We start from the raw sequence: 12901 nt of genomic DNA, 5'->3' as shown, positions 1-12901 counted from the left end.
TCCCTCACGAAGCAACGTCTGACCAGGCCCCAGCCCTGACTTCAATGGCTGCTGCCACCACCGACCAGGGACCCACCACTGCCATCACCGCTGAGCCCACCGCCAACGCTGCTGACCAGGGACCCGCTGCTGCTGCTGACCAAGGACACGCCACACCCATGTCCGCTACCGAAGCTGCCGACTGGGGGGCCGTCACCACCAAGGCAGCTAACCAGGTATCCGCCTTTGCGACCGACGCTACCGACCTGGTACCCACCGCCGCTACTGATGCTGCCAACCAGGGACACACCGCCACGTACCCACTGCCGATGACCGCCCCACCGCTGATAGCAAGCAGCGACCACCAGCACTTACCTTTGACTGGCCGACACCCCCAGTAGGCTGCAGGCAGCAGCACCAACTCCCCGACACTTACTGCTCCAGCCCGACTGTTTCTGTGATGTCATGACGCACACGTTGCGTGACATCATCACGTAGGACTCCACTGTCCCCATTACAAGTCACTACATCAGTAACCCTAGACCAGGACTGCCCCCATCCCCTCACAAAAGCAATGGAACTGATTAAAGTGCATGGACACTGTACTAATTGCTTATTTGACTCGGGGTCAACTGACAGTTTTATCCACCGATACCTGGCGCACTGTTGCGGACTGGCTATTCTCCCCACTGCCCAGAGGATTTCATTGGCGACCAGATCGCACTCGATCGGGGTAAAGGAGTATTGCATGGTGACCCTGAAAGTCCAGGGCATCACGTTTACAGACTTTAAACTATTAGTCCTTCCCCAACTGTGCGCCCCTGTACTGCTGGGACTGGACTTTCAGTGCCAGTTTCAAACCGTTTCCCTGCACTTTGAGAGGGCCTCAAGCTCCACTCTCTGTCTGTAACCACTCCACCCCGGAACCCTCCTGCCAACAGCAGCCCGAGCCACCCGCCCCCGTGCCCCAGGGCCTCACCTGTAGCCTCTCCACCCTCCGAGTTGCTTCGCCAGCACTCTTCGCAAACCTCACCCCTGGCTGGAAGCCTGTGGTCACCAAAAGCTGCCAATATAGTTATGAACACAGGAAATTTATCACAAGTGAGACGTGCAGACTGATGGACAAGGGCATGCTCGAACCTAGCTCGAGTCCCTGGAGGCCCAGGTGTGGTTGTTAAAAATGGAGAGAAGCTGCGGATGGTGGTTGACTACAGCCAGACAATCAACCGCTTCTTGCTTCTGGATGCATACCCCCTTCCACGGACCACGGATGTGGCGAATCAGATCACTCAATACCGCGTGTTCTCCACTATTGACTTACATTCGGCCTGCCACCAGCTCCCGATCCGCCGAGAAGACTGACCTTTTATAGCCTTCTAAGCGAATGGGCGGATGTATCAATTCCTCAGGGTACCCTTTGGGGTCACGAATGGCGTCGTGGTCTTCCAGCAGGAAATGGACCAGATGGTGGACCAGAACGGGCTAGCAGCTACTTTCCCGTATCTGGACAATGTCACCATCTGGCCATGAAACGGAGGATCATGATGCCAACCTTGAGAAATTTTTTCAGACTGCAATTCGGCTAAACTTGACCTACAATTTCGACCACTCGGCTCACAATTCTAGGTTGCATGGTGGAGAACGGGTTGGCAATGCCAGACCCTGACCACGTGCATCCCCTCATGGACTTGCGCCCACACCCAGAAGGCACTCAGACGCTGCCTGGGCTTTTTCTCCTCCGATGCCCAATGGATTCCACACTATGCCGACAAGGCACAGCCACTTATCAAGACCACCTCCTTACCCCTGTAATCCGAAGCCAGAGTGGCCTTCGACCGCATCAAATCGGACATTGCTGCTGCAACGCTGCACGCCATAGACGAATCCATCCCGTTCCAAGTCGAGTGCAATGCGCCTGACTTTGCACTGGCAGCCACTTTGAACCAGGCCGGCCAGCTGGCCGGCTGGTAGCCTTCTTTTCCAGAACCCTCCAGGGTCCTGAGAGCCGACACTCCTCTGTCAAGAAGGAGGCCCAGGCCATAGTTGAAGCAGTACATCGTTGGAGACACTACTTTACTGGCAGCCGCTTTACACTGCTGACTGACCAACGCGCAGTCTCCTTCAGGTTTAGCAATACCCAGTGAGGTAAGATCAAGAATAACAAAGTTGCCAGGAGAATCGAACTCTCCACCTTTAATTATGACATACTGTATCGGCCTGGTAAACTCAATGACCTGCCAGATGTGCTCTCCAGGGGACTTGCGCCAACATACAACTGGTCAGGCTGCAGAGACTCCACGAGGAGCTCTGTCATCCAGGGGTCACTAGGTTCGCGCACTTTGTCAAAGCTCGCAACCTGCCCTACACGGTCGAGGAGATTCGTTCCATGACCCGAGCCTGCCCGGTGTGCGCTGAGTGCAAGCCCCACTTCTTCCGTCCGGAGACACCCACGTCATCAAAGCCACCCGCCCCTTTGAGCATCTCAGCGTTGACTTCAAGGGCCCCCTACCGTCGACCAACCGTAATACCTACATCCTTACGGCTATCAATGAGTACTCCTGCTTCCTGTTCGCTGTGCCCTGATCGGACATGACCGCCTCCTCAGTCATAGAGACCCTGCACAGCATCTTCGCCATCTTTGGATACCCCAGTTACATCCACAGTGACAGGGGGTCCTCGTTTATGAGCTGCAGCAATACTTTCTGAAGTGTGGTATTGCTTCAATGGACCACCAGCTATAACCCACGCAGCAATGGGCAGGTCGAAAGATAGAATGCCACTGTCTGGAAAGCGGTTACGCTTGCCCTCTGGACCAACGGTCTCCCCATTTCTCACTGGCAGGACGTGCTCATTAGTGCCCTACACTCCATCTGCTCCCTCCTATGCGCCACAACCAATGCCACCCCCCCATGAAAGGACGTTCTCTTTCCCGAGGAAATCCAAATCGGGATCAACCATACCGGCGTGGCTCATGGTTCCCGGGCCGGTCCTCCTGCGACGCCACGTCCAGTACTCAAAGAATGACCCCTTGGTTGACCGAGTGACTCTGCTCCATGCGAACCTGCATTATGCCTACAATGAGTACCTGGATGGGCGGGAGGACACAATCTTGGTAAGGGACCTAGCGCAAGCCGGTTCAGGCCCAGCAGTGCTTTCAACCCAACCTCCCCCAAATCCTTCTCCCACAGGTCATGTGCTTGAAAAGAGGGACCAGCACCACCCCACCAGCTCAGGCCAGACTGTCGACAACCCCGTTGGGGAATTGAGCGAAGCAGTGGCCACACCCGATGAGCCTGCCGGCGACACGACTCCAGCGACCCCAATCCTGGCACCATGGCAGTCATGCTGGATGGTCAGGCCCCCTGACCGGTACAGCCCCTAACCTCCACTGGGCCCTTTTTTTCTTTTTCTTTTTCTTTTTTTTTACAGCCCTTCATCCACCCCAGGGTCAGTTCTCAAAGGAGGGGTGAATGTGATAGTACAGATTCTATCACCAATGTGTATATATACAGATTACAATCTGTATATATACAGACTTGGATGACTGTGATTGGCTGAGAGCATAGCCACGCCTACTGGCAGGTCTTAAAGGGTTGCTCCAAGCCAGACCAGGTCATTCTAGACTGCTCGACCTGCATGTGATATGCTCCAGTCTTCTAGTTAATAAAAGCCTTGGTTGGATCAAGTCTTTGATTCTTTTGACACGCTCCACAATGTCTAAACTTAATTTAAAAGTAGGACCTATTCAGAGACCATCAGATCAGTACATGGTACAGAGGAAATGGAGGGTTATAGAGAAGGGAAATTTTAAGCAGTTGGTAGAGTAGGTTATTATGTCAGCATAACTGTGCGGTAGATTTCTAGGTTCTATGTTACAAAAAGTACCAAGCATGTAGTGTTTGGCAGTCAAATTGAATTTCACGCATGCTGTTGTGTGGAGACATGTATGCCAACAATTCTACGTATTGGGTAAACCAATACATAGGACAAACTGGAAGCAATGAAGGTTTTGCACATCTTGTGCTACATTCCTGATTGGTTTTCCATGAAGGGTGATAATGCTGAATTTCCAGCACCAAGTATGTAAATTTGATTGGAGCTCATGAGCCCCAACTGCAGGATGCAAACCCATCAACAAAATGTTGGAACTACTCAGCTTGGCAGGCAGCGCCTACAGTCACCTTGAATCTGAATAAAAAGGTAAGCAGGAGTGACTGGCATTGAACAGCAGGCATTTTGTTCCTGCTGATCAAAAATATAAACCTAAGTTCAGGCCATTGAATCCAACGAACCATAGAACATTATAGCACAGTAACAGGCGCTTGGCCCATCTACTCTATGCTGAATTATTATTCTGCTCAGCCCCAGTGACTTGCACCTGGAGCATAGCCCTCCATAACCCATTCATGTAACTATGCAAATTTTTCTTAAATGTAAATATTGATCTTTCATTCACCGCTACAGCTGGCAGCTCATTCCACACTCTCACCAGTCTCCTTGTGAAAGTCCCCCCACCCCCCCCCCGAGTTCCTTTAAACATTTCATCCTTAACCCATATATCCCCTCATTCTCTGACAATCCAGGGAATAAAGTCCTATCCTGTTTAACGTTTACCTAAATGAAAGAAAAATAGAGGGTTACGAAGTAGGGTGGGTTCAGTTCTTTTTTAAAGGAATATATGAGGTCAGCACAACATCGAGGGCCGAAGGGCTTAAGCTGTTGTCGCATAATTTCCACAAGGCAGAATTCAATGCTTTGATTGTTTTCATGCCTTGTGCTGTAAATCTAATGGTAAATTCTGAAACTGGTAATTTTATGAAAACTCGTCTAGTTTGGAAAGCTGATTTATAAATTTGTTGTGTAATGTTTTAATTACACAGTTGACAGCTCTGAAAATACTCAAGAGAAGGAAGGATCTGAACCAACCGCAGAAGAAACAGCCATGCCAAGCAGTTCCACCAGTTTGATTTTTAACCACCTGAGCAAGGCATTCTTGCACTTCAGAAAAGCAGTGGTAATTACATCAGCAAAATATTTCATGTCATGTTTATGTTAAAATAAATACTTGCATCTGTAAGTTATTTACCAAACATTAAAAACATCAGGTAATTGGCATTGCTGTTTAATTTGAAGTTCTCACAACATAAATGGCGCCATCAGCTTTGAATTTGTGCAGACTCTCATCAATTTCATAAATCCCGTTCCCCATCTGTTCCCCAATAATCTATTCTCTCTCATGTCCACGACCTCCATTCTGATTCTCCCACGACTCGCACAGTTTGGGTATGTCACGGTGGCCAATCATCCTTTCAATCTGCATATCATTGGGATGCGGGAATAAACTGGAGCAACTGGACACAGAGAAAGCTTGAAGCTCCACCCAGATAGTACTCGAGGCCTTGGTTGAACTTGGAGCTGTGAGGCAGCAGCTCTGTCTGCTGACCTGTCTGTGGCTACATTCATCACTCATGGAGACAATGACAGTTATAACACGAGCATCCACTCACCTACTACCCTGTCCTGTTTGAGCCTGTTTTTGTGGAATATTGTCAGATTTCCATCTTGTTATCACCACCACCCCATCCCCCACCAAAGAGAATGTAGTGTATATTATTGGCATCTTGCCTCAAACAACCTTGTAGGATAGAAAAGGTTGAACCAAAAATGGAGTATTGAAAAAGTGTCCTGACCCATGGATATTCTCTGACCCTCTGAAGCCCACTAGCAGCACAGGGCACAAAAGTGCTCTCTGGCATCAATATTGACTCAAATTTTCATTAATCCCACTCCCCTGGTCTCTCTCAATCCCTGTCACTCTGTCTCCTTCCCTTCAGCTCCCCACCCATTTCCTTTCATTCACCTCTCTCTGCCCTCTCCCCCATCGCTACTCAACTTCTTTCTAGTCTCTGCTCCACCTGTCACTGGTCAGCATGGGCTCCTTCCCCCTTCCCTTCCTCCATATAATGTACATTTACCATGATATTTCACTCACTCCTTTCCACTGATCTTTATGATTTAAAATTATTCTGTGAGCACAGATTGCTCATTTATACCGGAATGCACACTGCCAAAAACTTCGGCATTCTCTCTCCTATTATTGGGTCTGGAGGGTCATGGAATGGATGCAGGTCAGTGGGACTAGCAGAATCATGTTTCAGCACACATTGGAAGGACCAGATGGCCTGTGTTCTGTGCTGTAGTGTTCTATAGACAGTGGATATTGCCACTCCACAGGAAGTTGCTCAGTTTAACTCGTTCATGTTTTAATTGAGGTACATTTTCCATTTTTAGGTGCTTGCTCACCGTGGAGGCCATTGGACAGCTCTGCAGAATGCCTGTCGACTTCTCTGGAACTGTGCACATATTGCAATGATGTACATTACTGGCATGGATTCAACAAAAGAAGATGTCTTAAACTTAGACAATGTCAAACTTATCTTCTGCCAACCATTTAACTTTGCTGCACTGAATCTCCTTGATATGGTAGTGCATCTACAGAACACCAATAGCTACATTAAGGTAATGGCATAATTTACATTAATTAGATCAGAATAGGCCTTCTCAGGTCAGAAATTCCTTCGACTTGTTTTTAAAATTTAATTTTAAATTTTAACAAAATTGCACATTAGAAGGCCCTTCTGGCCTATGAACTCTGTGTTACCCAATTAACCCCATACATTTTTTGGAGGATGAGAAGAAACTGGAGCAGCCGGCGAAAACCCATGCATTTTACGAGGAGTACGTACAAGCTCCTGATCTGCAGTGCCGGTTTCAAGCCTGAGTCACTGGCATTGTTGGGGATTTCTGGCCCAAAGTAATGTGAAAGTGCCGACCTTCATTCTGGTGCTCTGTAGCCTATTATAGTCCCCGGAGATATCTGGCCTCTGCTGTAAGCTATCCCTTGCCACTTCTTACAATCTATTTCCTTCAATGGTCTTTTGCTCATCTCCTTTCAAGTCAAGTCAACTTTATTTATTGTTCATGCACAATAGGACAAGATAATGTTTCTCCAGGACTTCGAAACATTTTTATAGATACAAGTTAGGAAAGCAGTTAACACATTAAAATATTAAGATATTAAGAGTATATACTGGAAGTCCATGGTGCACTATCCACAACTGTACTGGGAATTCAAGAGCCTGTTGGTTTGGGGGATAAAGCTGTTTCCCACTCTGGACGTAAGGGCCCAGGTGCTACAGTACCACCTGCCAGATGGCAGAAGGGAGAACAGTTTATGTGTGGGGTGTGTGGGCTCCTTCACAATGCTTGCTTTCTGCCTGCATCGAGTGTTGTCGATGTCCTCCATGGTAGGAAGAGGTTCCCCAATGATCTTTTCCACTGACTTCACTATCCTCTGCAGGGTCTTATGGTCTAACGCTGGTACAGCATTCAAACCAGGTGGTGATACAATTGCTCAGAATGCTCTCAGTACATCCTCTAGAATGTAGTGAGGATGGAGGGTGGGAAGTGAACTTTCCTCAGCCTTCACAGGAAGTAGAGGCGCCGCTGGGATTTCTTGGCTATAGAGCTGGTGTTAAGGGACTAGGTGAGATTCACCATCAGGTGTACTCTAAGGATGACCTCAACGATAGAGCTGTCAATGGTCAGGCGAGCATGATCTCCCCAGGCCCTCCTGAAGTCGACAACATCTCTTGTTTTTTTTAACGTTGAGATACAAGTTGTTTGCTGTGTACCAGTTCGTTAGTGCCTGCACTTTGTTTCTGTATGCTGCCTCCTCATTCTTACTGAGGCGGCCCACCTCTGTTGTCATCACCAAACTTGATCATATGGTTCGAGCTGTGTTTGGCTGCTCAATCATAGCTCAGTAGAGTGAACAGCAGTAGACTAAGCACACAGCCCTGGGGGCCCCCGTGCTCAGTCTGATGGTCTTGGAGATGCTATTTCTGATCTGGACTGCTTGAGGTCTCCTTGTCAAGAAGTTGAGAATCTCATGGCAGAGGGAAGTGTTTAGACCCAGCAGGCTTAACTTCCTTATCAGTAACTGAGGTAGATCTTGTTAAATGCTGAACTGAAGTTAATAAACGCTATTCAAACATATGAGTCTTTATTTTCCAGGTGGGTGAGGGTTAGGTGGAGGGCGGTGGCGATGGCATCGTCTCTGGAGCGATTAGATCTATATGTGAACTGCAGGGGGGGCAGTGATGGTGCAGCAAGTGCTTGATGTCCCCATGACGCGCCTCTCAAAGCACTTCATCACGATGGGCGTGAGTGCAACAGGAGTGAGGCAGGACACAGATGAGTTCTTGGGCACAGGGACCATGGTGGGGGCTTTGAAGCATGTAGAGACCACAGCACTACTCAGGGAGATGTTAAAGACGTCAGTGAGAACATCTGTTCGCTGAGCCGAAAAACCCATGAACATTCTGCTGGGAATGTTATCCATTGCTTACAAACGGGGATATTAATAAATTCATTTCAGAAATGTATAAATTGCTTCAAAGAAAATTGCCTAAATTGGATATACATAAATCAAGATTAAAATGGGAGAATGATTTAGGTAGAACAATAGATCAAGATGATTGGAGGGCATTATGTAAGGATAATATGACTAAAATTATTAATGTACAATATAACTTTCTGCATTAATTATATTTAACACCTCAAAAATTAAAAAGATTTAATTTGATTTATTCAGATATGTTTTAGATGTCATAAAGAGACAGGTTTTTTTCATTCAATTTGTCAGTGTATTAAAGTAAGTCTTTTTGGATACAAATTAGACTATTTTTAGAGAAAGTGTTGAAGGTTAAACTTCCATTGGATTCAATATTGTCTTTATTAGGAAATAATAAAATGTATAGCTTAAAATTAAGGTTAACTATGTAGAAAACTGAATTTTTACAACTGGCTTTGGCTGTTGCGAGGAAATGTGTAGCCATTTCTTGGAAATCTGATATAGATTTAGGGATGCAAAGATGGTATACAATGTAACCATATAACAATTACAGCACGGGAACAGGCCATCTCGGCCCTACTAGTCCCACTGACCTGAACCTTGCCCATAACCCTCCATTCTCCTCCCATCCATATCCCTATCCAATTTTTCCTTAAATGACAAAATGGACCCTGCTGCCACTACTTCTCCCGGAAGCTCATTCCACACAGCCAACACTCTCTGAGTAAAGAAGTTCCCCCTCAAGTTACTTCTAAACTTTTGCCCCTTAACTCTTAACTCATGACCTCTTGTATTAATCTCTCCTACTCTCAATGGAAAAAGTCTATCCACATCAACTCTATCTATCCCTTTCATAATCTTAAATACCTCCATCAAATCCCCCCTCAACCTTCTATGCTCCAAGGAAGAAAAACCTCATCTGCTCAATCTTTCTTTGTAATCTAGATTCTGAAACCCAGGCAATATTTTCATACTGAAATGAGATCATGTATCCCTCTTGAAAAAATAACATAATCTACGTGATAAATCCCATTCTTTTATGAAAATATGGAGACCATATTTACAACAAGTAGGTTTAAAAATTTAAACTCTCAATAACTCGCCCTGGATGGTACTTGGCTCCAAGGCAGTTAATAAGGATTTATGTATTCATTGATAATCTCTTTCTTTCTTCTTGCTTTGGAGCGTTGGGGGGATGGTGGGGAGAGAGGGTGGATATAACACATGTATTCTTTTCTATATATGTATAACTTTTTATTGTGAATGTACTGTGGGATTTTTTTGTAAAATTTTAATAAAATATTCAAGAAAGAGGGACTATTATCTGGTCCAGCAGCTTTCCTTGGGTTGACTTTGCCTAGTTTCACATCGGCCACTGTAAGACACAGCAGCTGATTGTTTGGAGAAGGGTGGTCTTCTCCACTGCCACATCGTTTTTCACCTTAAACTGCGCTTAGAGGTTGTTCAGTTCATCTGGGAGGGAGGCATCACCAGCACAGGCAGATGGTGTAATCTTGTGGTTAGTGATATCTTCATTCCCCTTCCACGTACATCACATGTCCTTGCTGTCCAGGAAGTGACTGAGAATGCACTGAGCATGTGCACACTTCGCCTCCCTGATGGCCTTAGACAGCTTGGCTCTCACAATTGCTAGGGCTGCCTTGTTGCCTGCTCTGAAGGCAGTGTCTCGGTTGCTAAGCAGCACCTACACCTCTGCAGTCATCATGGCGTCTGATTAGAGTGCGAAGTGATGGACTTTGGCACAGTGATGTCGTCAGTACATTCACTAATGTAGCTGGTCACTGTTACTGTATACTCCACCAGATTTATATGCAGTCATCAACGGTTGCTGCTTCCTTGAACATGAATCAGTCAGTGAGCTCAAAGCAGTCTTGAAGAGAATGAATGGCCCCCGCTGGCCAGGTTTTAACCTGCTTCAGGACTGGTCTGGAGCATTGACAAGCAGTCTGTATGGTGGGATTAGCATTACAGAGATGTGGCCTGATATCCAGGGTGAGATCAGGGCTCTGCCTAATACGCATCAGAGATGTTCGTGTACACAAGGTCCATCGTGTTCTCCCCTCTCGTAGAAAGTCCACATACTGGTGGAATTTAGGTAGCCCTAACTTGAGGTTTGCCTGATTGAAATCCCCAGCGATGATGATCAGACTGACAAGGGTGTGTGGTCTGTAGTTTGTTTATCACCTTGTACAGTTCCCAGATTGCTTCCTTCTCCTCCTAAACCTTCTTTTAGGATTTGGTGTCAAAATTTGCTCAAGTGAAATTATTTAGGACATTTTACACTGCCATATAAATACAAGTTATTGTTCCTGACAAGCTTGTTGCTTTATAATTTAAGTATTCTGTCATTGTAACGTGCCAGTAATTACAATGCAGAAATGTTTTACCTCGAAACACCATAACATTCATCTATTTCACTTTTTTTACTGAAATGGGGAAATGTAATATATATTTTAGTTTATGTAATTACAAATTATTTTGTGAAATGTGGGATAAATATTAAATACTATTTTTCATCTTTTCTTTTATTAGTTTATTGATCCAGATGGCATCTTTAGTGTCCCAGGTTCTGTGGGATCCTTATCGGATGATGAAGGTGGATTTAATCTGAAATTTGAACATCCATTTGATAACGTGAATGCAGTTGACATACAATGGGTGTGTGCCATGGTATTATATGCTTTAGAATTGCTATGCAATCAGAGGAAGTGGGAATCCTTGGTCTACTTGGCCATCTACTTCAACATCATCACACAGTGAGTCAAGTTTGAATCTTTCATTCATTTTATTTCCAGCGTGGGCAGATGTGGTTATTTGCTTTTTATCTCTGGAGGAGCATTTTAGTACCTTTGCTTCCTCTGGATGAAAAGTGAAACACAAACCCCATTTCCTTCAATTCCTTTAAAATCTCAAAACCCATTGATCGCCATCTTGAGCCACTGCGGCCTTCAGATTGGCAATTGCTTATTCTGAAATTGTGAACCCTGGCAGATCCCTGTCTATCCCTGTGGACAACCTTACCAGAAATTGACTTCTCTTTTACCCAGCCAAACCTCTTAAGTAACTCTCAATGAAATTGTCACTCATTCTTCTCATCTCAGGTGAACTCCTAAAGTGAGTTTATCCTCCTTTCTAATGTTGGAGGTCCAGAAGTCTCTATAATATTCCCAATGCAGTGTCGCCAGGACCTGATTGATTCCAAAAGAGCCCCTGAGCTGCCAGATCATCAGTTACCCCTTTCTCCTTACACAATGCTTCATCTTAAATAACTTGTTCTTGATTCCTAACTCCCCATCAGCAATTGAGAGATGCATAAATAAATGGGTTAGTTTTAACATAAAATTTAATAATAAACTAACAATAATAGAATTAAACCTAATAAACGTAACACCCGAACACCAGCCCTAATGGCAACTCTACACGAACAACAGATAATTATACGGCGTTTGTGAGGAAAAAAAAACCCAGTCTCAAAAAAAAACAATTCCCAAAACAAAATTCCCAAGTCGGTCACGTCAAATCAGTCAGTCAAGAAGGATCAGCTCATGGATCTGGTCGCCAGGCTAGGGATTATTTGTTTTCTTGGTCTATACGATGCTGGTGTTAGTGGATCTTTCCCCGTCTTTGGTATTACTTTAATTATTGCTGTTTTGCATGTATGTTTTGTGTTTTTTCAATCTGGTTCATTACTTCCAGGAGTGCAGGAATTAATAAGTCTTTGAATGTTTTATAGAATTCTATTGGGAGTCCATTCTCTCCCGGTGTTTTATTGTTCGGTAGTTTTTTTAATATCTCCTGTATTTCTTCTATTTCAAATGGTTTTATTAATTTATTTTGCTCCTCTGTTTGTAATTTTGGTAGTTCAATTTTAGTTAGAAATTCATCTATTTTGTCTTCTTTCCCTTCGTTTTCAGTTTGATATAATTGTTCGTAGAATTCCCTGAAGTTTTCGTTGATCTCCATTGCGTTATATGTAATTTGTTTGTCCTTTTTCCTTGATGCCAATACCGTTCTTTTAGTTTGTTCTGTCTTAAGCTGCCACACTAGTATTTTGTACGTTTTTTCTCCTAGCTCATAATATTTCTGTTTTGTCTTCATTATGTTCTTCTCCACCTTATATGTTTGTAGTGTTTCATATTTTATTATCTTGTCTGTCAATTCTCTTCTTTTAGTTGTATCTTCCTTTATTGCTAATTCTTTTTCTATATTTGTTATTTCCCTTTCCAACTGTTCTGTTTCCCAATTGTAGTCCTTCTTCATCTTAGTTACATAACTTATTATCTGTCCTCTGATGAATGCTTTCATTGCGTCCCATAGTATAAATTTATTTTTCACTGATTCCGTATTTATTTCAAAGTACATTTTAATTTGTCATTCAATGAATTCTCTAAAATCCTGTCTTTTAAGTAGCATGGAGTTTAATCTCCATCTGTACATTCTTGGTGGGATGTCCTCTAGCTCTATTGCCAATAACAGGGGTGAGTG

At 44.7% G+C, this 12901-nt stretch overlaps 1 protein-coding gene across 1 annotated transcript in view; it reads left to right on the top strand.

Annotated features, from left to right (window-relative positions):
- The window catches only part of cfap54 (cilia and flagella associated protein 54), a 1315566-nt gene that overhangs the window by 1060957 nt on the left and 241708 nt on the right, over positions 1–12901 (top strand). Inside the window, exons 36-38 of the mRNA XM_069909968.1 lie at positions 4860–4993; positions 6271–6498; positions 10949–11172. Coding sequence (XP_069766069.1) covers positions 4860–4993; positions 6271–6498; positions 10949–11172 — 586 coding nt within the window. The remainder of the gene's footprint in view (positions 1–4859; positions 4994–6270; positions 6499–10948; positions 11173–12901) is intronic.

The sequence above is a fragment of the Narcine bancroftii genome, chromosome 13 (assembly GCF_036971445.1).
Source record: "Narcine bancroftii isolate sNarBan1 chromosome 13, sNarBan1.hap1, whole genome shotgun sequence".
Classification (NCBI taxonomy): domain Eukaryota; kingdom Metazoa; phylum Chordata; class Chondrichthyes; order Torpediniformes; family Narcinidae; genus Narcine; species Narcine bancroftii.
The sequence above is the reverse complement of the archived record's forward strand: the minus strand, read 5'-3'. Positions and strand labels throughout refer to the sequence as shown.